At 42.7% G+C, this 25,121-nt stretch overlaps 1 protein-coding gene across 1 annotated transcript in view; it reads right to left on the minus strand.

Annotated features, from left to right (window-relative positions):
- Window positions 1–866: 866 nt before the first annotated feature.
- Window positions 867–25,121, minus strand: part of LOC129327573 (dynein axonemal heavy chain 9-like) — a 262,554-nt gene continuing 238,299 nt past the window's right edge. The window contains exons 63-69 of the mRNA XM_054976327.1: window positions 24,457–24,684; window positions 22,029–22,220; window positions 21,262–21,453; window positions 19,543–19,713; window positions 14,738–14,920; window positions 11,672–12,061; window positions 867–1,504 (exon numbers count right to left, since the gene is read on the minus strand). Of these exons, the coding sequence (XP_054832302.1) occupies window positions 1,277–1,504; window positions 11,672–12,061; window positions 14,738–14,920; window positions 19,543–19,713; window positions 21,262–21,453; window positions 22,029–22,220; window positions 24,457–24,684 (1,584 nt within the window). The 3' untranslated portion in view covers window positions 867–1,276. The remainder of the gene's footprint in view (window positions 1,505–11,671; window positions 12,062–14,737; window positions 14,921–19,542; window positions 19,714–21,261; window positions 21,454–22,028; window positions 22,221–24,456; window positions 24,685–25,121) is intronic.

A 25,121-nucleotide genomic window follows, 5' to 3' on the forward strand; every position in this document is an offset into this window, starting at 1 on the left:
CAATTGAGGTAAAAGTAAAAGGGAGCACTATCATTTGTACAATGGAGGATCACCACCAGTCTCTATTTCCCCACAAAAGCGTCAATACCGAGCAACCTTTTCAAATCAATCTTGTTTTAAGTCAGTTGCATTATTCAGTTTCAGGACAATAACTCTTAGGATGACTCAGGGCTTTTTTTCAGCAGTAATGCAGGGGAACGGAGTTCCAGAACCTCTTGAAAATGGTCACATGGCTGGTGGCCCTGCCCCCTGATCTCCAGACAGAGGGGAGTTGAGATTGCCTTCCGCACCGCTGAGCAATCTAAACTCCCCTCTGTCTGGAGATCAGGGGCGGGGCCACCAGCCATGTGACCATTTTCTCCAAGGGCAACCCACTGGGTTCCACCACCTCTTTCCCCAGAAAAAAAGCCCTGGGATGACTTAATCTTTTCTCATAAGAAAAAAGCCAACAGGGTGTAACTTTGTATTGTCCATTGTGAAGTTTGCTCATAAATGTGACTCTGTGTTTAAATTATGTGTAACTTTTTTTTTATTTGAAGCCTTAGTTAAATATGCAATGGCTTATTTTATTTTCAGATTTGATTCTGCCTTTCTCCCAATTGAGGTTTCAAGGCAGCTTACAAATAACCAATAAAACAATTAAATTCCAGTAGAACATAAAACACTTGAACAGGAGCTACACTCTTCTTCCTCATGAAAGTTACAGAACACAGTGGGGCAGGTTGCCATGGGTGAGGCACAAAAGGGGGGGAGCAGGAAACGAAGCAAACAAACTCATTATTGAGGCTGGTTCACACATGCATGTATAATTCTTGCTTACTCTATATTTGATGATCCACAGCTGAATGTGGGAACTAGATTCATTGTCAAGCTTTGCTATTGAGAAAATGATAACAGGGAATATTTATTTGTGATGGCTTATTCATCAATGTAAGTTACAACCTGATAGTTAGCCTTTTCCTCATGTTACAGTGAACACATGCACATTCTGCATGTACCTATTGGTAAGAAAGAGCCAGTACAAATTTACTTTACAACCAGTGACCAGTTCCTGGATAAATGTGGGGTTTAAAGTTAATCAATACATGAATTGAACCTAACAGGAGAATTACTCAATGCACATATAAAATAAAATCAAGTGTACGTGGTGCATGGGTCATACACATGTTCACTGTAATTTGTGAATAGGGCTCATATGAATCAGTTAATTCAATCTGTGAAAAACTTCCAAAAGAAGACAAAAGAATCTTTTGGGAAGAATGTTTTGAGTTGGAGTCTAAATCTGCAGGAGGAGTGCCACCCCTGCTAAAACCCACTTGGAAGGTTTCTCTTTAGTCTTCAGGTTAAAGGTCCAGACATACGTTGGGCCCCGTTGGCGGGTTTTATATACAGGACAAGGGTACATGTTGCGGTTGTCTTGCTTATCAACAGGGATAGCTCTGATGAAAATAATCGGCATAGATGGAGTCAGGTCCTTCAGTCGGGCATCAGCAATTAAACCTGTCTGTGGAGGACAGCAAGGAAATGGGAGATAAGATTAGCAAAGGCTCTCTTGTATCATCACTGAAGCATCCACATGTCTCTGTCTCTTGCCTTTGTAGAATCTACTGTATCCCATTATCTGTTATTTGCCTGTTCCCTGACCTACATTTCTGCTAGACCCCTGGAGCAGTTGATTCTGCCAGAGTAATATCCAAACTGACTGATCAAGATGATGAACTTTTTCCAGCTGAGCTACTCAGTTACCAAGCATTAGTTCGAACGATCAACTTGCCTCATCACGAATACGGGCTCAGCAGATTTATGCAGAGTTCGCTTACCACACAGTGTTCATGAGATTGCTTCCCTGCACACTGAGCTCTGTTCCAACCGATGAGACTCACACTGCTGTAAAATTGCTACTAAACATGGCAGACTGGTGAATGTGGATTTAACATGCGCTGTACAGGTAACAAAGCTATCATATGGCCTCTTCAATACAAACTATGGTGCCACATAAAAGTGCATATTGTCTCTCACTGAGCTAAGAACAATTCATTGTTTGGAAATTTAAGCCTTGTACTTGAGAATTCAACACCAGAGCTAGCTGAGAGTGGGACAAAACAGATAAGGTGTTGGAAAATCCATTACTGGATCTTCACAGAGTCTTTTAAAGCAAAATTATAGGTGGCCAGGACTTGTTTGTTTGTTTGTTTATCTTCCATTTCTATTCCGCCCTCCCCGAACTGGCAGGCTCAGGGCGGATTACATTCTATAAAACAGCATATTAATCACTTACATTTTATCATTTTAAAACAACAATATTGGGGGGGGTCAGAACACACACACACACCAAATGCGAACTGGATAATCAACATGTAAATCCTCCTCTGTTAATTCTACAGGCAGCTGAATGCAGAAGAATGACTAAGCAAAACAAATCAGCAGTAGTGTAAAACCACGTTTAGGTGATGATTCTGTCACCTAAAAGTGACTGAAACCTACGTGAGTGACCACCATTAACTTCAGTGGATAAAACACTCCATTGTCCCATTAAATATCATGTCGCCAGTAATTTCATTAACTGCCTAAGCACTGAACTCTCTGCCCCTAGATGGGGCTAAGAAAACTAATGAAAGCAGAGGATAAGCCAAGTACAAGGGAAAAAAATAAGCAGTGAATAGAGAGGAAAGCCACAAACGCTAGAGTGGCTAACCTCTCATTACAGATTAACCATAGCAAAGAAGGCATATAAGATACAACTTTGTGATCAGTGTATTTACATCTAGGAAAAACATCTGCATTCTGACATGAACAGACAATATGCAACCCTGATCTCTGGAACAACAATATGTACACTGTTATATTAAGGTAATTCTGATAACAGATAGTGTCTGCAGAGCTTAAGTTTTCTAAAGCAATGGGTAAACATTAAATAATCCTTGCAACAACATATCTTCTGGGAGCTGCGGTACGGCAACTTATTTCAACTTGCAGAAAGTCCTTAATTTTTCAAAGTGTTTTCTGAGCAAGCATCTTGTTGTTTGAAATAAACAAACGAAATCAATTTCCCATGAAATATCCTCCTCTGTTTTTAGGCTGACAACGTCTTCAATCTTTCTCAGATAATTCCATGGCATTAATTCATGTTTTTATTTGCATGTTTATCTCCCATTTGATCAAAAGAAGCTCCAACTTGGAAATAACCACTTTTGCTGCTTATTTGGCATACAGTTGCTGCTTATGTGTGCAAACATATATTCTCTCTGGGCTGAGATTATTAGTAGACATGGGCATGAATCAAAATACGAAGCAAATTTCGTCACAAAATGGGCTGTTTCGTATGTTGTGAAACAGAATTTTTGGGGCTGTGGTTATCACAAAATGATCACGAAATTCACAACTTTTTGGCCTGTTTCATTAGCTTTGTGAACGATTCATAATTGCAGACAGGCTGGTACTGATCCATTGATTCCCTAGGCAACAATGGGCCCAGACCTTTTGTTGCCATTGGAAACCCCAGTCATAGTCCACTTACCTTTGATTGACAGGTCTCCTAGCCATCTGGAGAGCTTCTATTCTGCCCTATACAGCCAGGAACTGGGGGTCAATGCCCTAGGCAACCAAGGAGGTGGGCCTTCTATAGCCATGGGCACAGAAATCTCACCCCTTCAAACCCTGTTAGGCAGGTCTGTCAGCCAACCACAGACCTCCTGTTCTGATATATGTCAGCATTTTGCTGGGATTGGAGTGGGAGAGTGTGTGGAAGGATTTGGGATTGTGCTTTTGGCTGCTGCTGCTTTAAAGAGACTGAAAGAAGCTTCTTATTTCCAGCTCTTGGCCTTGCTGTGGGAAGGTCTTTGGGCGTGCCTTTTTTCCTCCACCCCACCCCACCCCTCACTCTGTCTTCCCAGCCCAGCTCCACTACGGCCAGTCCTTCATCCTCCTCTGATCCAGCAACTCCTGGTCCCCATTTCAGCCATGCACTCTGGCAGCACTTCCCTTCCCACTCTTCCCAATCAACGTATTGCAAACTGGGAGGGTAGGTGGAAGAGAGCCTGCTTAAGTCTCCCTGCGAGTTTGGCATCTCTGGGTATGAAGGGGGTTGTTGAAATGCCCTGGGTTCTAATGAATCACAAAACTAACCAATTGTTTTGGCAAATGTGTCAATTTTGTGAAGTTTCGTGATTTGCGATTCATGGATCATGACAAAACACGAAACTCTCATTTTGAGCTTTTTCCATTTCGTGCCCATGTCTAATTATTAGCACCAAAAGAATGCGGTAGGGAACTTACTTAGAAATTATTGTCCTGTATGTATTCTACTCTTCCTCCAACAAATTCAAGGTGGGGTACATGTTGCCATTGTGTCCTCACAACAACTCAGTTTAAGCTGACAGACTGCAGCTGGCCTGAGGTCATACAGTGACTTTCACAGTTGAGCAGGAATTTCAAATGGGGCCTCCCTAATCTGCCTAGAATTTTTACTACGTACATCTTTCTGTAATGTACTACAATGGAGAGAACATAAACGGTATGCTTTGCCAAAGATTGATTGATGGCCCATCTTCTATACACTAGTGGTAAACTGAAAGTGTAGAAAGATCTCCGCTAAGCAAGTCAATGTTGCACTGAAGAACCCTAAGATGACACTGTATCTTGAAATGGGAAACTGATGTTAAAGGACATATTAAAGTCACAAGTGTATATCATACAAAATACGTGGTTTTTAAAAAAGCTCAAGATGACCAAATTTCTAGAGAAAAGTATCTCAGAGAGGGGCAATCTGAAGCAGAGCTGGCAGGGTTGTCTGAGATGCTGAACCATTTCCCAGCTTGCAGGATCAGCTCAAGGTGGAGGGCAAGGAAAATGCAATAAAGGACAAAGAAACACCAGATGGGATTTAAAAAGCCACAACATTATTGATTACAACTTATGGAGCACTGGTACTGCATGGGGCTTAGATCCAAGTATCAGCTGACCCATCTGCCAGCTGATGACACTCTCAGTTCCTCAGCCTGTCTGCTAAGGGGGGAACCACAGAATAATAGCCAGTGGGACTCCACATGGGCATAAGCCTCTGGGTAGGCCCCCTGCCATGTGGGAGCAAGCATGTCCCAACAATCCTCCAAGTTGGGCTTTCCCCCACCATATCTCACCTCCAAATCCCATAAGTGAATCCCCAGCTATAGGGGAACAGCACACGCAGGCCATGTTTCCCCCAAAGGATCCATGCCCCATGCCAAACCACCCCCATTAAAGTTGTGACACAGAGAAAACAGCCTGACCACCAAACCCATTACCCCACAATATACTTAACACCTGAGCAGAGACCATCCACCCTCCCATCTCATGAGCCCCAACCATATTCAAGGGAGGGAGGGAGGGGTGTTATCCAAATAGGCAATCTCTTAATAAGTTGGGAGAATTAGCTTAACGGAGACAAGCAAGAGAGGCAACTGGGTTTCTCCATCTATGTTTACAGGGATTATTCCCTTAAAAGAACTCTCAAAATAAGCCAAGCAGATGTTCAACCATTAAGGATTTTTATTAAAGAGAAATAAAATCATTATTGTTGTTGTTGTTTGTTTGATTTACAGCCCACACACATACAGAAAACCACACACAGCACACATACAGTGCTAAGAGAAAATCAGTGAGGAAAAGGGGAGAAAGCATTTTTGGGGAAGGCAATAGTTACCAGTCTCAAGGATAGAGGTCTGCAGAGGCAACTACAAAATGACCAGTGTTTTAAGGAGAAGAGGTCCAAATGCGTTTGGGGCGCGTGTTCAGATCTAAAGACCCACATACTCTCACTGGTGGCTAGAGAGCCCAGTTATAGGGCAAAAAGCTCCCTGGGGCAAGTTGACATCTTCTCCCCCCAAACAATGACTTAATGGTCTTTCTGAAGGGTTGGGAAAAGGCTTAATAGGTCTTCCTGTGGCGGAGTGTAGGTGTGAATGGTGCTTAATGACCCTTTGAGTACGGGATGGGAAAAGCTACCAAGTGTGCTGAATAGCATTAGGTGGTGCTTAATCAAGGCAAGTGGGTGAGGGGAAGTGAGGCAGGGCTTGGATGAGATTAGACAGGAGCTTCCTGGGAGCCTCATTGTCCTAAGTTATACATCTCTCCGGGGCATGGAGAAGGTCTTTAGTCAGTCAGCCACTCTGACTCCCCTTCTAAAATAACTTTCCAGGCTCATGTCTGGCTGGCATCCATTTTGTTTTATTTCAGGCCAGGCAGTGCCTTGCACTTATCCTAATCCCAGCACCCTGAGCCTGTACCTATATAAACCGTTTGCAACCCACTGTTTATTATATATACATCATAACACAATGTGTGAAACAAGCATACATATGTGTAGGAAGAATAATCATTCAGGAGACTTGACCCTTTGCCTCCTTCAGGAACATCAGTGTGCATTACTTATGACTTTATGACTGAAGTGTATATGGGGTCCTGTCCAGAAAGGGGAAGATCACCTTTCCCATTAAAATTCCATTGGTGTAGTCCTCATTATTTCACTTCACCAGAACTACTAGCCTCCAAAATCTCTCTCTCTCTCTCTCTCTCTGCCAGTAGCAGAAGTGATGGGGATGGAGAAGCCCAAAAGGAACAGTCAATGAGAGACAATTCTTTTTGGTCATTCTTTCTACAATGTAGGAATAAGTATTTTTCCTCTACTATAAGAAGCCAGGTTCTTACCTGTTAAAGAATTTTTAGGCCCCATTTCATAAAATCTTATTCCGAGCATACATTCTAGCTAAAAACACCAGAAGCACACAGAAGAATGTAAACAGGTAAAACAAAGTTTTGCTCTAGTGTTAAGATCCTTTCTCTGAGTGAGACAGGTCACTGGGCAACGTGTAAACATATTGTTGTTTTTCTTTATTCTGATTAAATAAAATGAGATTCAGCCTTGAATAAATTCCTTTCCAAGGAATATATCAGATATATGGCTCTAGCTTTTCAGTTGTTTGTATAATTCATCTATCATTCAAACTCGTCAGATGTCATGTTCTCTGGGAAAATGCGTCATTCTGTGTCATTTTGACAAGGTGTATGCGTTATTTTGATAGGGTTTCATCCTAACCTCTGATCTTTTATTCTGTAAACAAATAGCAATTATTCTGTAAACAAACAATCACTACTGAAGGGTATATAAGGCCCTCCAATGCTACTGGTCTTTACACGTCTCCCCCTAATGGAGGCAGTGTCTGGGGTTATTCCATGTAAGAAATAAACCCATTTTTCCTCTGTAATCACTGTGTTTGGTTTCTTGAAATATATATATATATGGGTTAGTGGTAGTAGGGGACTTATAAATTGGAAGCAGAGTGCTATTTAAAAATCTCCCCTAATATTACCATATGCAGTTTATCTGCCTTCAGCACATTTATACTAACAAGGAATTTAGACTCTTGTAAAATCTGTTTGGTTTTCATTTGTTAAGTAGGTGGCTGTTATAGATTGATCCATAAATGTAAGCCATCCATATAGTCATATGAACACACAGTAGATTCATTTGCATAAAGGGCAATATGGGAATTGCTGTCTTTGGCTAGAGCTGTCACCTTAAAATGAAATTTCATTTTCCAAAGTAGAATAGCTCCTCAAAGTGATTACTCTGAACTTCAGAGCTCAGCTTCTTACCAAAGGATTAATTACTTGTGGATATATCGCCCAGAAAGATAGAATGCATACGGTTTGAGTTGTTAATTCTTCATGTTGACACCCTCATGTGTACCCACAAGAATAGTTAACTGAGCTATCGGACGGGATCGGTGAGTCTATTTGAATGGACCAGAAATGATTCCCATCCCCCCTCTACTGAAAAAAGAATTGCTCAGGCACAAAAAAGGAATGCCAGTATTATTGCTTAGCATCCTGTAGTAGAGAAAGAAGTACTTTCAGGGGAAATAATGGGAAATCGGTACTGATGCTCTCACTTGAGACGCCAAAAGCCCTCAAATCATGCTGCCACCCACTAAAGAAAGCCAGTGTGACAGAGTGTCAGACTAGGATCTGAGGGACTGAGGTTTGAATCCCCACTCTGCCATGGAAGCTTGCTGGATGATCTTGGGACAGTTACACACGCTCAGCCTAATCTACCTCACAGGGTTGTTGTGAGGATAAAATGGAGAAGAGCAGGATGATGTAAGCCATGGTGGGTCTACATTAGGAGAAAGGTGGCTGTCAAAATAAATAAATAAATAGATAAATAAATAAATAATAAAGCCCATCCCACCCCCCAAAGTAGCCAAATGTGAGTATGTAATTTTGTATTTAATTAACTATATTTGATTGGAAAATCCTACATAAATTTATAATGCAATGTTGGTTGAACTGCATTTCTTGCTGGAAAGAAGCATTTTTCTTTTAAAAATCACAGAAATAATTAAAAAACAGTGTAGCTTTGCTCTAAACATCCAATGAATAACTTACGCAGTCTTTATCTTAAACCATGCCCTATTCATCTGACGAAGAGAACTGTGATTCTCGAAAGCTTATGCTACAATAAAGTTGGTTAGTCTTAAAGATGCTACTGGACTCTTTTTGATTTTGCTACTGCAGACTAACACGGCTAACTCCTCTGGATCTATTCCAGTTTGTTTCATTTATTTTAGCATTCAACAGGCGCTAACCTTCATCAGAAGTCTCTTGTACTCGTTTGGACAAACATCCCACAATGTTTGTCTTGGCATCTTGGCATTTGTTGCATTACAGGAAGCTAAATGTTTACACTTTCTTCCATTCACACATCCCCTTATAAATAGGTTATTTGGGAGGAGGTGGAATTTTCTCACAGTCTTGACTCTTTCTGCAGAGGAGTTAGCCGTGTTAGTCTGTGGTAGCAAAATCAAAAAGAGTCCAGTAGCACCTTTAAGACTAACCAATTTTATTGTAGCATAAGCTTTCGAGAATCAAGTTCTCTTCGTCAGATGCCTGATACAGAGACTGGTCAAACACAGAAGAGCAGGAGAGAGAAGAGAGGCGGCAATTAGGGGGGGAGGGGGAGGGAGCAATCAAAACATTCCTTTGCTAGTGTATGTAAACATCTCCTTTTGGTGTGTGTATCAGTTGGCTTCAAAGGAGTTTGCCCTGTTAGTTTGTAGCAGCCAAACAGCTAGACCATCCAATTCCAATGCAGTATGGGCCTTCGATAACCACAGCTCTCCCTGCCAGATGCATCTGACAAAGAGATCTGTGGTTCCCGAAAGCCCACGCCAGGTGCCACTGAGCTCCCCCAGACCCCGCCTCTGTAAAGGAAATCTGTTAACGGGAGGCTGCTGAACTGGAATTCATATGCAAATTTGACTCTGTCAAGCTGGGACTGAATAGGGACTATGAATGGTTATCACATTACCACAGGTAACAGATTTCCTTTACAGAGGTGGGGTCTGGGGGAGCTCAGTGGCACCTGGTGTGGGCTTTCGGGAACCACAGATCTCTTTGTCAGATGCATCTGGCAGGGAGAGCTGTGGTTGTCGAAGGCCCATACTACATTGGAATTGGATGGTCTAGCTGTTTGGCTGCTACAAACTAACAGGGCAAACTCCTTTGAAGCCAACTGATACACACACCAAAAGGAGATGTTTACATATACTAGCAAAGGAATGTTTTGATTGCTCCCTCCCCCTCCCCCCCTAATTGCCGCCTCTCTTCTCTCTCCTGCTCTTCTGTGTTTGACCAGTCTTTATATCAGGCATCTGACGAAGAGAACTGTGATTCTCGAAAGCTTATGCTACAATAAAATTGGTTAGTCTTAAAGGCGCTACTGGACTCTTTTTGATTTTGCTACCACAGACTAACACGGCTAACTCCTCTGCGTATATAAGCACAGTTATTATTATCATTATACTGTCTGGGGTGGGGAAGCTGCTGTTGAACAGTAGCAAGCAGGCAGGCCTGGATGAATCACGCAGCATGATATTGTACAGTTAGTTGTACAGTTAGGGTTGCCAGGTCCCAGTTGGGAAATTCCTGGAGATTTGGGGGGTGTGGCCTGGAGAGAGCAGGGTTTGGGGAGGGGAGGGGCCTCATAATGGTATAATGCCATAGAGTTCACCCTCCAAAGCAGCCATTTTCTCCAGGGGAACTGATCTCTGTCACCTGGAGATCAGTGGTAATTCCAGGAGATCTCCAGCCACCACCCAGAGGCTAGTAAATATGGAGAGTCAGGAAAGCCAGTAACAAAAGCAATGAAACGTGACGTTTCGTTGCTTTTGTTACCACCTGGAGGCTGGCAACCCTATGTACAGTGGTTGCTTCTGGGCCTAACCCAATAAGTCTTCCCTCAAAGACCAAAACAGCCCTGGAAATGGCCCTTTCAGATCAGGGCCATTTGGCTATTAGTATATAAGATAGTGGGGAAAATATACATCTTGCAGGTGTTAAGGTCTGGGGACAACACTTAAGTTTGTCTATTGTCCTTTCAGCCAAAGGCAAATCCGTAAAAAGGGAGATTGTGGAACTGGTCTCTGAAATATTCTTTAAGTAAAAAGACTTTTTATTTATTGATAATCTTTTGCATATAGGACATAAGCTTCTGCAATTTTTCCTGCTTCTTTTCCATGAAGTCTGCCCTAGTCCCTGTGCTACAATGCCCCTCCTTGCTACAGAGCAAAGGCAAGATACAAGCCTCTGGATCCCTGAAGTGGACTTTTAACAATGAGAAAATTCTGTGCATGAAGCTGAGCTGCCTTCCAGTATATCTAAGCAGAGCTGGCCATGAGGAATACATTTCTGGATGCAGCACAGATGATGAAACACGCAAAGTGGCCTGAAGAGTAGTTTTCTGCTCGCTTCTGGTATCCTACTCAGATCCTATTTGCCATCTATTATTTTTCATTCCTGACGCCTCCTTTGCATAGCCAGACAGGTGTAGTAATGGTGGTGGTGGCAAGTACTGTCAAGTCACAGCCAACTTTTGGTGACTCCATAGGGGTTTCAAGGAAAGAGACGAACAGAGGTGGTTTGCCATTGCCTGCCTCTGTACACCAATCCTAGTCTGCCATCTAAGTACTAACTAGGTGTGACCCTGCTTAGTTTCCAAGAGCTGACAAGATCGGTCTTGCCTGGGCCATTCAGACAGGTATAGCAGTAATCAAAGGTATGGCCAGGTATGCACCCCTCACGTACATATGCTGTTTCTTAGAAAAACAGAGGAAGGTGAGAAGTGCACCCCTCAGTGCCAGGCACTCCAGGCCCAATGAGTTTAGCATACATCGTAGCCTTGAATCTCCTCTGATTGCTCTGGCCACTCAGTCTTGGCTCATTCTCTGCTGGGGTTTATGCAAGGTCAAGAAATCTACCAATGCAATGGTTCAGACTTCTGATACTTTGAAATTGCTAAGGCTAGGGAATAAATGAAAATCATTGGTTTGGATACATCTGTTGAGGGATATGAGCCAACAAGCCTTTTAACTCCAAGCTGATAGCAGCACCAGATGCTCCTTTTGGCAAGGTTTTAGATAGGACTATGTGGAATCTAAGCCTTAAAAAGAATAAGAAATCCCAATTCTGCACCAAGATTAATACAAATTACGCACCAAGGAAATGCAAAATCTGAGATTAAGAATAAATTATGCTAAGAAAATTTGCATTTGATTTATTTATCTGACCCAGGGTTTTAGCTTGCAAGCCATAGTATTTACTCCTCTAGTGGCTACCCCTCAATGCTCATGTTTACCTGCAAATCCCATCGTGCTCCCTCCATGAACAAACCATGGATATATGCTCCTTCCCGTGGTGGGCTGGTAAAATCCTCACGATTCTTCTTGGTCACATCACATTGCAGGGTCATTTTGTCTAGTGGCCACTCATTCTTTCGGGCCATGGATTGCATTATGGCTGTCAAGAAAGACTGGGGGTTGAAGAAGCCTGCCAACCACACCACAGATGGCAGCATGAAGTCCCCTGTCCACGTCTCCAGCTCCTTGATACGATTGAGAAGGTCAGCAAACCAGCTGCAGAGACCAGCCATGGAAGGATAAGCCCTCCTGGTCCATGACTCAGGCACTGTGTCTAAGAAGATGGCATTTTGTATCGTCTCCATATCACTGGTCATAGTTAATTCGCCCTTTAAAAATGTGAGGAACAAGAACATGAGTTGCAAAACAGTGTCAGAGGATTAATGAAATGTAGCAAATCTGTAAAAACAATATGGATCAGACCTGATACCACGTTTAAAAGACTGTGCAGTGGATCAAAGTCTTTATTTGAACCATTTCTATCCCATGCAATACCTGGTTCTCTAGACAACTTATAGCAAACATTTTAAACATACCACAGTACATTTAAATATGTGAAAAGCAAAATACCAAAGTAACCAGTAAAAACCATTAAAAGTAACCAAAAACAGGATTAGCAGCATTAAATAAAAAACAAAAATCATAACCAGTATAAAAGCATCAATTGGTCATCTTTAAAAAACAAAAAGCAAGGGGAAAATACCTTTCAACATACACTCGCATACCATCAGCAAATCAAGAAAACGCCTAGGGGGAAAGTAAGTCTTGGCTTGGCACAGAAAACTCAAAAGACAATGTGCCAAGCGAATAGATTTAGGGAAGCTGCTCCTCAATCATGGTGACACAGCAAAGAAGGCCCTGCCCCTCTTGGCCATCCCTCCAAATTCAGAAGTTAGGAAACACAGAGCACAGTCTTTAAAGAACTCAGCTGGCTGGAGTGGTGACTTCATATGGGAGCAGATGGTCTTTTAGTTACTCTGTCCCAAACCATTTAGGAGCTTTAAAGGTAATAAACTCTGAATTGGGTCCAGAAGCAAATTGGCATCTTGTCCAATTATTTACAGATGAGCAAGTTAGGCGTTACTATCTTTGTTACTAGTGCCTTTGTTAGTTACTTGTTTGTTTGTTACTAGTGCCAGTCAGCAATCTTTAGGCTGCATTTCTGAATCATCTCCAGAGGCAAATCCTGTAAAGCATATTACAGTAATCTAAACTGGTTCAGACCTTGAATAACCATCAGCAACAGACCAGGAAGTTAAAATGACCCAGCCAGGAGCAAGTTGAGCTGAGTAGCCTCTACTGTGCTACAAGCCAGCTGAAAGTGATGCAGGAGTCAATGGGTGAACTAACATTCATCACAGGTGCTTTTGCAAGATCTGAGCTGACTGGCCCCTATAGCACTGGCAAAGTTAGTAAAGCTTGGTGCTACTTGTAACTGGTGCCAGAGGTACTCAGCAGTGGCCAGAGGCCCAGCAGGAACTAGTCCTGAAAGTTATCTGGCCAGTCTGCCCCTGATAAATATGGCCAGATCCTGTCTTTAATCCAACAAGAGATGTGCAATAAAGGAGATCATATCTGTTTCTTTATGGGGAGAGCGAACCTGTCAAAATAGGCTGATTCCACAATTCTTGACTGGTTACATAAGCAACCAAAAGTACCTCAGTCATTCCAACTTGAGAAAGATGGTGGAGGTGGTTGGTGATCAGCATTATTTGTAGTACTAGATTTTTTTCATTTTTTAAAATGTTAAAAGAGAGGCATAAGAAAATATGTGTTAAATCACTGAAACTAGCACAATTCCCCCTCTTGCTTATCTCTACTTGCATACATAATTTCTGAGCGAAATGACAAACAGGCCAAAAGAAAGAAGATTGCAGGAGTGGTGCAAAACAGAAAAGGGAGGAATTTGAAGGAAGGACAGAGAACGGAAGGGAAAGGGCACAGGAGACACATAAGGCCTAGACACAAGAGGCACTATGTATAATTGACAGAAAAGAAGAGAGTAAACCAAGGTAGAGAACAAACCAAGGTGGCCAAGGGCTATTAGGCCTCTAGGCTAGAATCTGGCAACCAGTTGTGGCTTCTCCTGCCATTGCAACTCTGCAATATGACAACCCTTAAGGGATGAGGGCCAGGAAAGCAGGGGAGGCGGGATAAATTTTGCATACAGGTTTACACCAGTCAGCCAATCATTTGATTGTGAGTTTCTAGTAATTTATATGTGTTTTTGTTACATGATACATTTGATAACTTATTTTGATAACTTTTGTGTAATCTGATTCAGTACAGACATTTTCATTTTCACAATACCAGTATGCCAATCTGTTTGCCTATTTCCTGCAGTGTGTTAATCTTTTAACAAGACTTACTGGCTTTTGCTGATTCCACATGGGTCCCCCCCCCGCTTAATGGAGAACAGCATGTCCCTGTGTTTTGGGGAGGTTCTACACAATGCCATGCTCATTGTGACCATGACTTATAGGCCTCCTGGGGTTTTCATCCAGCTCAAAGGAGAGACTGAATGCTCCATGTGGATGCTCCATTCACTCTGCCTGCAACTAAACTCCACATTCCACCCCCACCCCCGCTTTTAGCCCTTTAAAGGGCTTTTTCATTTCCCAGCTGAGCCATAATGTAGCTTTACACTATGGTTCATCTGGGAAAATGGAAAGGCTGCAGGGGTCCATCACAAATTTAATGGTGTTGGCATTTCTGTGCTGATGCAATGGAGGCAAAAAGGAGGAGGTGGGGGGGGTGGCAACTGCAACAAGTAGCCCAGGGATGGGGCACATGGATGCTATTCCTAACTGCTTCCACACTACTTGCTGCTGCTTCTACAGTGGAGCAGACCTTTCCCCACCCTCACGTAGAGGCAGCCTTTGATAACTTGTATGCTTAGTCAACAGATCGCTGGTCTTCTACTGGCAGGTTGCAATCCACAACGGGAATATTTCTCCTGTCCCAATAGCGGCCATCTTCATAATTACACAACAAGCAGCCCCTACCTTTAGCCCTAAGTCCAGCTCCTGCAGCGACCGCCTGATCTCACTAGTCAGGAGATTCATTCGCTCACATTCCTGAAATGCAACAACAATGTATGGTGTCCTCTCTTCCACCTTGGCCATCAGCTCTGGTATGTTAAACTCATCAGTCAGCCTCTCCAGGATGTCATCCAGCAGTGCTTTCACCTGCATGCCCAAGGGAGACAATATAGGGTATCTAAGGGCCACTTGCAAAATCCAGTAGAAAGCATCTGCTATTCATGGCTGCATTGGAAAGGAAAAACCTATGCCTGGCAAACTGCAGATGAGCTGAGCCAGAACAGGCTCATCTAAATCAACCCACCCAATTGATTATTACTACCTAAATACCTGCAAGCATTCAAAGTGGCTCTTTTTATAGAGATGATTTAGAAATTGCCACACATTATGCAGGAGCTCATTCTTTCCTTTCAATTCTCCCCTGTGCCTCATTGTAAGGTTGGACTAGTTCAGTGAGATGGATAAGGCTATAAAAGTAAACTCAAACAGAAGAGCTTGCTATATTGCACCGTTTATGAGCTTTTTTTTTCATGTTATTGACAAATGCAGGAAATTATTTTAAATGGAATTTTAAGGTGAACTATCTCAGTACACTGCAAACAAGACAAGAAAACATCATCAGTCTCCAGGTTCCCCGGCACTTAAATTTGGAAGCATAGTTATTTTTGGACGTTAGAAGATATCCTGATGAATCAGTGCCTAACTACATGATACACTTTCCCCAGGTACGTCCCTGGGACCAGTTGATAGGTGAGAACTGGGAGTTCTGAGCTTCCAAGCCATGCAGGGGCCTGATTCTAATTGGAATCATAGGGAGAGGAGAATTAAGCCTCCCCCGGTACCATTTTCCTAACCCATGGAGTGGTACACATTTAAGTTTCTCAAACAAGGCTAACAGTGGATCCTCAGGAAGAGAAAATGGTGGAGGAGGGAGGTTGAATTGGTCCTGCATGCCATTGGGAAGTGCGGAACTATGTTCTGCTCCCAGAACCTTGAAGTAATGTGGGTTTTGTCATTATTTCTCTTCTTGGAGAGCATTGCTGGTATCCTATGTTAAAGTTACATCGGCATCAGTAGGACACCAATTTAGTGGGACTTTAGGATTCCTCTGCTCATCATTTAAATACAACAGAAAACATTCCAGTCCTGCTTCAATGCATTATTTGGGCGCTCTCAGCATTTATGCTCTCCTTTTCCAGTTTTTTTCCTTCTCTTCTCATCCAGTTTCTCTTTGAGACAAAGGCTGAAGTCACATATGCCAATTAAAGTGCTTTTCAGTCCTTCTCCTGTTATGATGTACATATATGATAATCAGAAAGGCAGTTTTGAATGTGTATGTACCAGTTTTAAAAGCACTTCACTGCCATGCCAATATTCTTGCATTTACCCTGGATGTATAATTTCAAGCAAAATTCAGCAAGTCTGTCAGGGACTCTCTTCGTCTCAGGATCAAATGCACATTGAAAGGAATGAAACCTGAGCTTACCTTTCAGCATCAAATGCAACCTGCTTACTCTTGCTGATATTTTTCCGGGTGGATTTCCAATCATGATCACAGGAGGAAGATAAAAATTATGGCGCAGTAAAAGATGAAAGCTTAGCATAAGAACAAGCCTAGTCAGAAGACCAGCTAGCAAATACTGGGCATTCCCTTTGTTGTAGGCTAAAAAATAGAATTGCTAGTGATATTTTACCTAAAGGAAAAACTACATACAACATCTGGGGGTTCCTCATCAGGTAAAATATCAAAGAATTTTGAGGGAAGCCAGAAGAGTTTCTATAGGACTGGAAAATTTCTTAGGAAGGCTGAGAACATCCCTACGTTACAGGATTCTGCCTAAATTTGGTGGTTCCTCCTTGGTGAAACATCAGAAGAGTTTCAAGGACAGCAAAAAGGTGTTTCCATTTTCTTGATGTCAGCGTTAAGCTATGTGATAGATGCATAAATACCATATTAAACTGAAAACCCACCAGTCACTACAAATAGGTTCCTGCTTCCAGCTACCACTTGATCCTTTGTCTACAGCCAAGCACAACATTACAACCACTTTAGCCCCAATTCCTTGAATATGGACTAAAAACTGAAGGACTTCTGACAAGCATTCTTGGGATCATAAAACCCATTCAGTGAAATGAGGAGAAACTTTGATGAAACTAGACTGGTATTCAGAAATAACCTACCACAAGACATGTCCAAAGGAGACAATATCACTGTTTATCACCCTCAGTTTCCATCTCAAGCCAGTCAAATACATCATCAATGATCTACAACTCATTCTGGATAATGATAGTTTTCTGTCACAAGTTTGGACTTTCCTTGCTTACGAGCAGCCCCCGCCCCCCAACCTAAAACAGCTTATTACAAACAATAATTGACTGCCTAACAGATACAAACTGCAATAAAACAGGAGGTTGATGTTGTTTCCATACACACTCGGGCAACACTCATATGGAATCTAATAACTTAAACCACATTCTCATATTGGAGGATAAATTAAACTAATTCATCCTCCAATATGAAATATGCCATCATGTCAACAGTGCCCTTCTGCTCTCTTCCTAGAACAAATGGGTCAAGCCCTTAAAGATAAACTCCAGTGGGAAACTGCTAACCCAGAAATTATTAGAAAATAAATTCTCTTCCTCCCCCATCACACACACCAGCCTGAACTGATACATGGGATTTATGGCTCATTTGAGATATTTAAGATGCAATCCTAAACAGGTCTACTCGGAAGTAGTCCCTTTTCATTCAACTTCTAGGAAAGTGTTCTTAGGACTGCAGTGTTACTGTCTTAACAAGATCAGTTATACACCTTAACAGTTCTCCCAGAATTACTGAGGAGGCTTTGATAAGATATAAACTTTACCCTGGCACTAACTACCCTGTACCCCTCTGGAATTTTACTATGTTCTAATTGAATTTCATGGCCTCTTGAAGTTGCTGTTTTTATATTTAATCTCATTATCATACATGAAATGCCTGCAAATGAGGGCATGCTCATAAGTATCTGAAGAAGTGGGCTCAAGTCCATAGGAGCTTATGCTGAAATAAATTTTTGTTTGTTTTTAAAACGCCCTACGAATCCTCTTTATAACATCAATGAAATTGCTCACAGGTGGTGGTGGAAGATATGTTGTATATCCCTAAAAGAGAACTTGCTTGCCTGGGCTTGGGCACCATTTGGAACTGTCCTGTATCTTCTTGTTCCTATAATTTCATGTAACCATTGTAACAGGTCTTTTTGTCCAACTAAAGGGACCCACGCTGCCTCCAATAATTTTGGGTAACTAGGCTATTTTACATATAACTATTACATATAACTGAGGGGAAATGTCAGACACACTGTCCACTGTACGGCCATATTGCTTTTCTGATGTATCTCACAACTGTAGTTTTCCAGAGTTGTTTGTCTGCAGGTTCATAGGAGGCAGCTGTGTTCTCAGAGCGGCCTTATCTATCCGAACTAACCACTGACCTTGGAGGAGCTTCCCTCGCCTTCCCAGGCCTCTGCTTTGACTGGGCAGATAGCAGGGGGGGGGGATGGAAAGGAGGTTTTGATATATTGCAACACGTAACTAACATGTCATTCTCAAAAAAGCCTTGTGTTCATCCAGAAGCTCTCTAGCATTTGGATTTATTATGGACACCTGTACTTTGAATATAATCTTTCAATAAAGACCCTTTTGACTCAAGAGACCTTGGAGTTCTTGCAGCAAGGGGTGGGAGATGAAATCAGAGTAACTTGAATTCCATAGACTGACAGGAACCCTCCCCTCAGTTACTAGAAGTTCCAATGGCAGTGAGTATAAAGGCTTTGGGTTCACTCTTACTAGTAGTTTTTGTAGCACTTTGAGAAGTAACTTTACCATAGATGGGTTTTGGCCATTTAATTCTATCCTCTGAATTTAAAAAGTTAGCAAATAATGGGACACATTCTCAATCTTCTGTGAATCACACATAAACAACATTTTTTTACACTGACCTCCTGCACTTTCACAGGGACTGAATGGAGCCTAAAATGAAATAAAGGCTACTGTTAACAGAGAGAAAAATAACTGGCACAGGTTGATTGTGCCAGAAAGATGGTTTGAGAAGGGAGTTGGCCAAGAGGAGGAGAAAGGAAGAAAGATGAGTGCTAGGAAGTTCCTTTAAAGCATGTTCGGGTTGCTTTCCTTTTTCTGATGGGGAACACTGTTTCAGTGTAACCAGACTCCTCCCAGCGGGGATGCTCCAGGCCCAATGAGTCCTCATCTGTCCACAACACTGGAACTGGGGAGTAGTGTTGTGGGCTTGCTGAGCTCTTTGCACAAGTGTGCAAGGAACAATGAAATAAGTATGGGGCCCTCCTGTTGTCCTGCCTGTGCTCTGCAAGCACAACCAGGCTTGTCAGAAGCCACTCCATGAATGAGGTCCCCCACTTATTATAGAAGAATAGCCCAGCTTGTGTGTACAATTAATTGTCTTGGTTCTTTCGTATGACAATCACTATGCTCTGGCATCATTACTCATGCTGAAAGGCAGCTGAACTCTAGAACGAAATTCCTCTGTAAGGACAGCATAAGGTAATAACTATGTTACTGGAGTACAGAGTTCCAAAACCTTGTATGGCTCTATTTACAGATACACAGTGATGTATTCTGCCTAAATGTCTATGTATGAGTTAGAGATAGCCAATGTTCCTTAGAAATACCTCAGACTGAGGTAAAATGATGCAAAGTTGCCTCTGTGTTGATGGTAAAGGATTCGGTGTGATCCCCTCACTCACCTTCTCTTCTCGGGTGGTCCCTGCTCCTTCTCCCATGCTGGTGTTCCGAGGCTGCAGCTCCAAAATGGTACGGAACAACTTTTCTGAGGTTTGGGTCAAGAAGCCAATTTCTGCATTGGGGTGGAGGCCATAAAGGTATGGAGATTCAGCAGGCAAGGCATCATCTATATACTGGGCAGGAAAGCAAAAAATCTATACTCAGTAAGATAACAGGTATCATGCACAAAAGGGAGCCACTAGGACACTTACCTAGCCCCGGACTTACCCAGGGCTCCATTTACAGTCTGCAGGGTCAGGTGATGAGGTGTGCAGCAACTGCTTTTATCCTGGGGTCCCAGAGGCTCCCATTTGCACCTACGGAATTGCACAGGCAGCCCAAGTTCAAATTTGCCAGCCAGCCATTCAGCAGCAAGCTGGCCAGCAAATCTTGAGAGAAAAGTCTTCTCTCTGGTTTGCCTGCTAGGGATATATTGCAGAGCTGGCAGGGTGCCTCCACAATCTGTTCCTGAACTGGATTCCCATGCATCCACCCCCTTTTCTGGGAATTGTTGGGCATTTGTAATGGAAATTTTGGAAATTTCCTGCTGGATCCTTTTTTTTTTCTGGAACAGTTACGTAGTTGGTGGTAATGTGTTTTATACTTTGGAGTATTCTATCTCAATCACAACTTTGAGTAGGGGCAGTTTTGGCATTGGGAACAGATCATTGGGTGGGGGGGGGACACAGCCTGCAAATTCAGTTTCCCTATACTTGGGGATCACCTTAAGGGATCGCAAGATTGATGCATTGCAGGGACAACCCAGTCGGGGACTGCCTGGGCATGCTCACTCCCAGGTGGTGGAGGGATCCACAAAGAGGTTTGCATCCATGTGGAATTCCACAAACTGTGATTCTGCGGTTTCCCCTTTCAGCAGGCAGGCTGAAGGGGTGAGAGTGGTCATCAGCTGGCAGGCAGGTTGGCAAATGCTGGGATACGCACCCTATGTGGTGCCAAGGCTCCATAAACTGTAAAACAATAAAGTTGTGGCCTTTTTAATTCCAACAAGTCATCTCTGTGTCTTTGTGCCACCTGACCTGACCCCCTCACTGCCAAAGCTGGATCAGCAACAAAGATGAAGTTGGCAATAATAATAAGCAATCCCAGCCAAGCCAAAACTGATAGTTACTATATTTGGCCCTTGTTTCAGACAGGAAACCATTTCTTGACTTGATCTGGTGTGTGCCTCAACAGCAGTCTTAACTAGGAAATATGCCATACTCTAATGAGGGTTCTCACTTATTTGCTTTTTAAAAAATGCAATTGGCATTCTCCTTATAATGTCCCCTCCCTGCAAACTGAAAATAAACTAGTAAACCAACAGATTAAAAAGTGCTCCCACACTGAAGAAAAGTGATACATAAACAAAGAATTAATAAAGACCAATACATGATGGTAAGACCTCTGTCATCAGCAAGGGGTTTGAAAGGCCCTTTTCAACAAAGAGATGTAATTTTCCATTAGGCCTGCTCTGGTCTGGGAAATAAAAATGCTTCCCCTATTCAAGCATGAACTGAATAACCACATGATGAACTGTCACATTATCTTTAAAACGTGCACCAACCACTAGAAAAAGCAACACATTTTACTCGGAACTCTGCATTTCTGGTTATGCCCTCATAAAGCCGTTAGAGAGAAGATGAATGTAAGCAGGATGAACAAAACAGCTGCAAGAGGGTTACCTGGTGATAGCCATTGTAGTCTATGTTCCCCGGGAGGGGAAAGCCTGGAGCCAGTGAGAATTCTCCCTCCAGCATTTCTGGCTTGATGTATTCCTCCAGATAGGTCTTACAGAGGCGCCTATCCCAGTCATCTGTGATATGTCCTCCATACATGATCTCCCCAAAGAGGTACCGCAAGTCATCATAGGGTACCTAAAAACAACAGGTAAGTGGGAGTATGCAGATGGTGAGAGATGCTGCTTCCTAGCAGCAGTCTCACACTATGGACTTTTAAAGCTTAAGTCTCCATTAAGGCTTTCATCACCAGTTCATTTTTCTAAGGAATTGAACATTATGTAGCCGTTAAATCACTCTATGCAGCACACAGGAGATTCAGGAAGAGCCCAGACTGCAGAACAGACTGTGTGTTTGTATGTACGGTGTGGGGAAGGGTGGGAGGATTGTTACTTAAAACAAGTCTTTCTCCTGTTCCCTAGAGAGAAAACATCTATCTTGGCAAGCCAAACATTTCCAAATATTTTCACAGGAATGTCATGGTGGAGACACAGAAGACCAGACATTTGCGTTTATAGAAACAGGGCAGTTAAAAAGAAAGATGTTTCCTGGAACCACTATAATACAGAAGGGGGGAGGGGAAAGTGGTCTATTGGTAAAGCTGTCAGAATCAGAGCCATCTAGTGTATAATAAGGATTCAGAAACACACACGTGACTTTTGCATATGATGGCATACATGATGCATCTCACTGACACCCTTGGCTCCGCTCACCTTTGAACTAGCCTCCAAGTAATTGTACAGGACATTGACTGAAATGGTGAGATCTCCAGTATTGAAGGGGTACAACCGGTTCCAGCCTTGCGGCCCAAACTTGCGCCTTTCTGCTACCACAGCATGAAAATAGCACAGGGCAAAAAGGATGCTCTTAAACTCACTCTCACGGGTACACATCTCCAGGGTGTCCTGTAAGGCAAACACAGGAAGAGTAATGGGAGTTTTCTTAGCATAATATTACACCCTCAGCAAGGACCTAACAAATTACAAATAACCGAGCCCTACATCCTCTGGGTAACTGAACTAATTGCCATGTCTAGAGAGTCAAGGTGAGGTTTGTTGATGAGAGGAGTTATGAGAGGATCAAAGTTGACTGCTTTTTAAAGTTATCCTCTACTTGTAATCCCATTAATTTCCCTACTTTGAGATGGAGGTTACTATTGGCAGAAGTACAGTTAAAATGTTTTGATCTAAATGTTATACACAGGGCTTTTTTCTGGGAAAAGAGGTGGTGGAACTCAGTGGGTGGCCCTCAGAGAAAATGGTCACATGGCTGGTGGCCCCACCCCCTGACCTCCAGACAGAAGGGAGTTGAGATTGCCCTCCACGCCACTGCTCAGCGGCGTGGAGGGCAATCTAAACTCCCCTCTGTCTGGAGATCAGGGGGCGGGGCCACCAGCCATGTGACCATTTTCAAGAGGTTCCGGAACTCCGTTCCCCCTGTGTTCCCCCTGAAAAAAAGCCCTGGTTATATATATAATTTGGAAGCTTGATTTCAAGGTCTGTGTAGATAAACAAGGATCATTTTGCTTGCACTGTCTTTCCCTCTTTTACAGGCACTTCTGTTATGATGCCTTTTGGCTATTCCCACATTCTGCTGATGGCCTGATACAATTTAGATGTACATATTCTTGCACTGTTTGGGTTAATCTATGATAGCTGTGTTTTGGATGAGGGTAGTCACTGGACCTCACAGAAGGTTGCTGTGGCCTTTTTAGAATTTTCCCAGCCCAACAATGAATTCAAACTTGTCCCAGCCTGCATTTTTTGGCCTGTAGCTCTTCATAACACTGGTCAGGGTTTATGATGATCTTCCAGTAGCCGATCTGTCTGAGGGCACCTGAATTTTAATGTGTTAATATGTTAATAAGGTTTTAATTAGTATTTTAACAGTATAGTTGTTGGAAGCTGCCCTGAGCCCACTTGTGGGAATGGCGGGGTATAAATTGACTTAAATAAATAAATAAATAATGCAGAATAATAGAGCCAAAAGCCATTATTCAGACATGTAGTTCCTGCAAAGAGTGCCATAAGCCAAAGCCCTGAGAATCAGGATCATATCCCAAGGGTTACAGGCTCCTGGATGCAAAAATGAAACAAAGATCTCAGTCAAAGTTCTGGGACAAATATGCTCTGTCCTTATTTGGCCTCACACATTTCTCTAGGTGCAAGAGCAAAACATCAATGTGGTGCTGATGCAATAGCAAGCCCCTATCTGTTTATAAAATGAACACAGTAATAAACTGTTTTTCACTTTGTTCAGGAAACAGTGTTTGAACTAGTCTTCCATTAGCTTGGAACAGTGGCTCAAAGCAGTCAAACGAGGTATGAAGCCTCTGCTCCCATCCACAGCAGGATTTGATGGATAAGAGACATTGTGTAAGAATCCAGCAGCTTGAGAACATTAATTATGATCTGACTGCAGTACACAGAGGCAGGATGAGAATGAGGAAATGTTTAAGTCCCCCCCCCCCCACTCCTTTCCAGGAATCTCAGATGAATGACAGTAGATAAAAACCAAGTACGTCCCTCTAAATACCAGGGCTAACTTTCACCAAACTGCACCTGCTCAGTGATTCCAGCTCTTATCCTAGAAAATATTGTAAAGGCCAAATTCAACCATAGAGCTCAGCAACACAGCATCCTTCCACCAAGGAATGAACCCACCAATCCTACATCTAGATTGTGCTGTTCAATACTGGTAGGCACAAGGAACCCACTCCCATCCAAGCCCTGCAGCTGGCAAAGAGAGCCACAAGACCTCGCATAAGGTTTCTTTTTGGACCGCCCCCCCCCCAGTACAGGAAAGCAGCAAAGCACGGCATCACAAGGCATGGAGATGCCTCCCAAGTATATGCTGGAACAGCTGGAAGGGTGTCTCTGGAATCATACAGCTTCCATCTCTCCAGTTCCTACAGGCACAAAGGAGAGTTCTGAGGCATAGGCTGTTGCACCACACAGGAACGGCAACATAGCAGTCTCTTGGTTTCAGTCTGTATGAAGCCAGTCTCCACCACCCACAAAAGTCAGTGCAAGTCCACAAAATTACATGTGTATGTGCTACTTGGTACACAAGTACTCTGTCTATTTCCTAGTTTGTTCTTCTACATGGCTACTGCAATTTTCCCTGAGGGTAGACCAATACCTGGTTGAAGTTGTCCAGAGCCTTGTGGAGATTGGCATGCATCCCTGTTGGTGGCTCATTAGTGATTTTGATGGAGTTCTCCAAGATCCCCTGAGGTATATTGTGGCCCTCAGGCGAAGCTGCAGGTTCTGCACTAATGAAGACACGAAATTCTGGGTGACTGCCTTCACTGTGCTGCTCTAGCTTCTTCTCCAGAGAACTCAGCCACTTGGCCACCAGGTGGATGTTCTAGCAGGAGAAAACAGAGTTCAGGAGGTGGTTTTTACTCCAGCAGCAAGCAACGTCAAGGAGCACTGCCTAGGAGGAAAATGCTCCACCCACTCCAGCTTCAAGAGCAAGCACCTTGTTTAATCGCTCTCAACATTATAATTCTCTTCCACAGACATTAGCTGCACATAAAAGGATGTAGATTTTTATACACTTTGAAATGCAAAATAATCAAGACAAATAACTAGCAATTAAGGAAACAGCTCAGAGTGTTTGTTTTCTTAAGGATGATGATATTCCATTTGTTAGAATAATGCACTGCTGCTGAAGTAACATTATTTCCCCCAGACAAAACAAAGTTCCACAGGCAGCTAAAATAAAATTGCTTGATAATTTTCAATCAAATAATTCATCCTTGAAATCTGAGCCCATTACTAGAAAATCACATTTCACATCCT

This window comes from Eublepharis macularius, chromosome 4, assembly GCF_028583425.1.
Source record: "Eublepharis macularius isolate TG4126 chromosome 4, MPM_Emac_v1.0, whole genome shotgun sequence".
Lineage (NCBI taxonomy): Eukaryota > Metazoa > Chordata > Lepidosauria > Squamata > Eublepharidae > Eublepharis > Eublepharis macularius.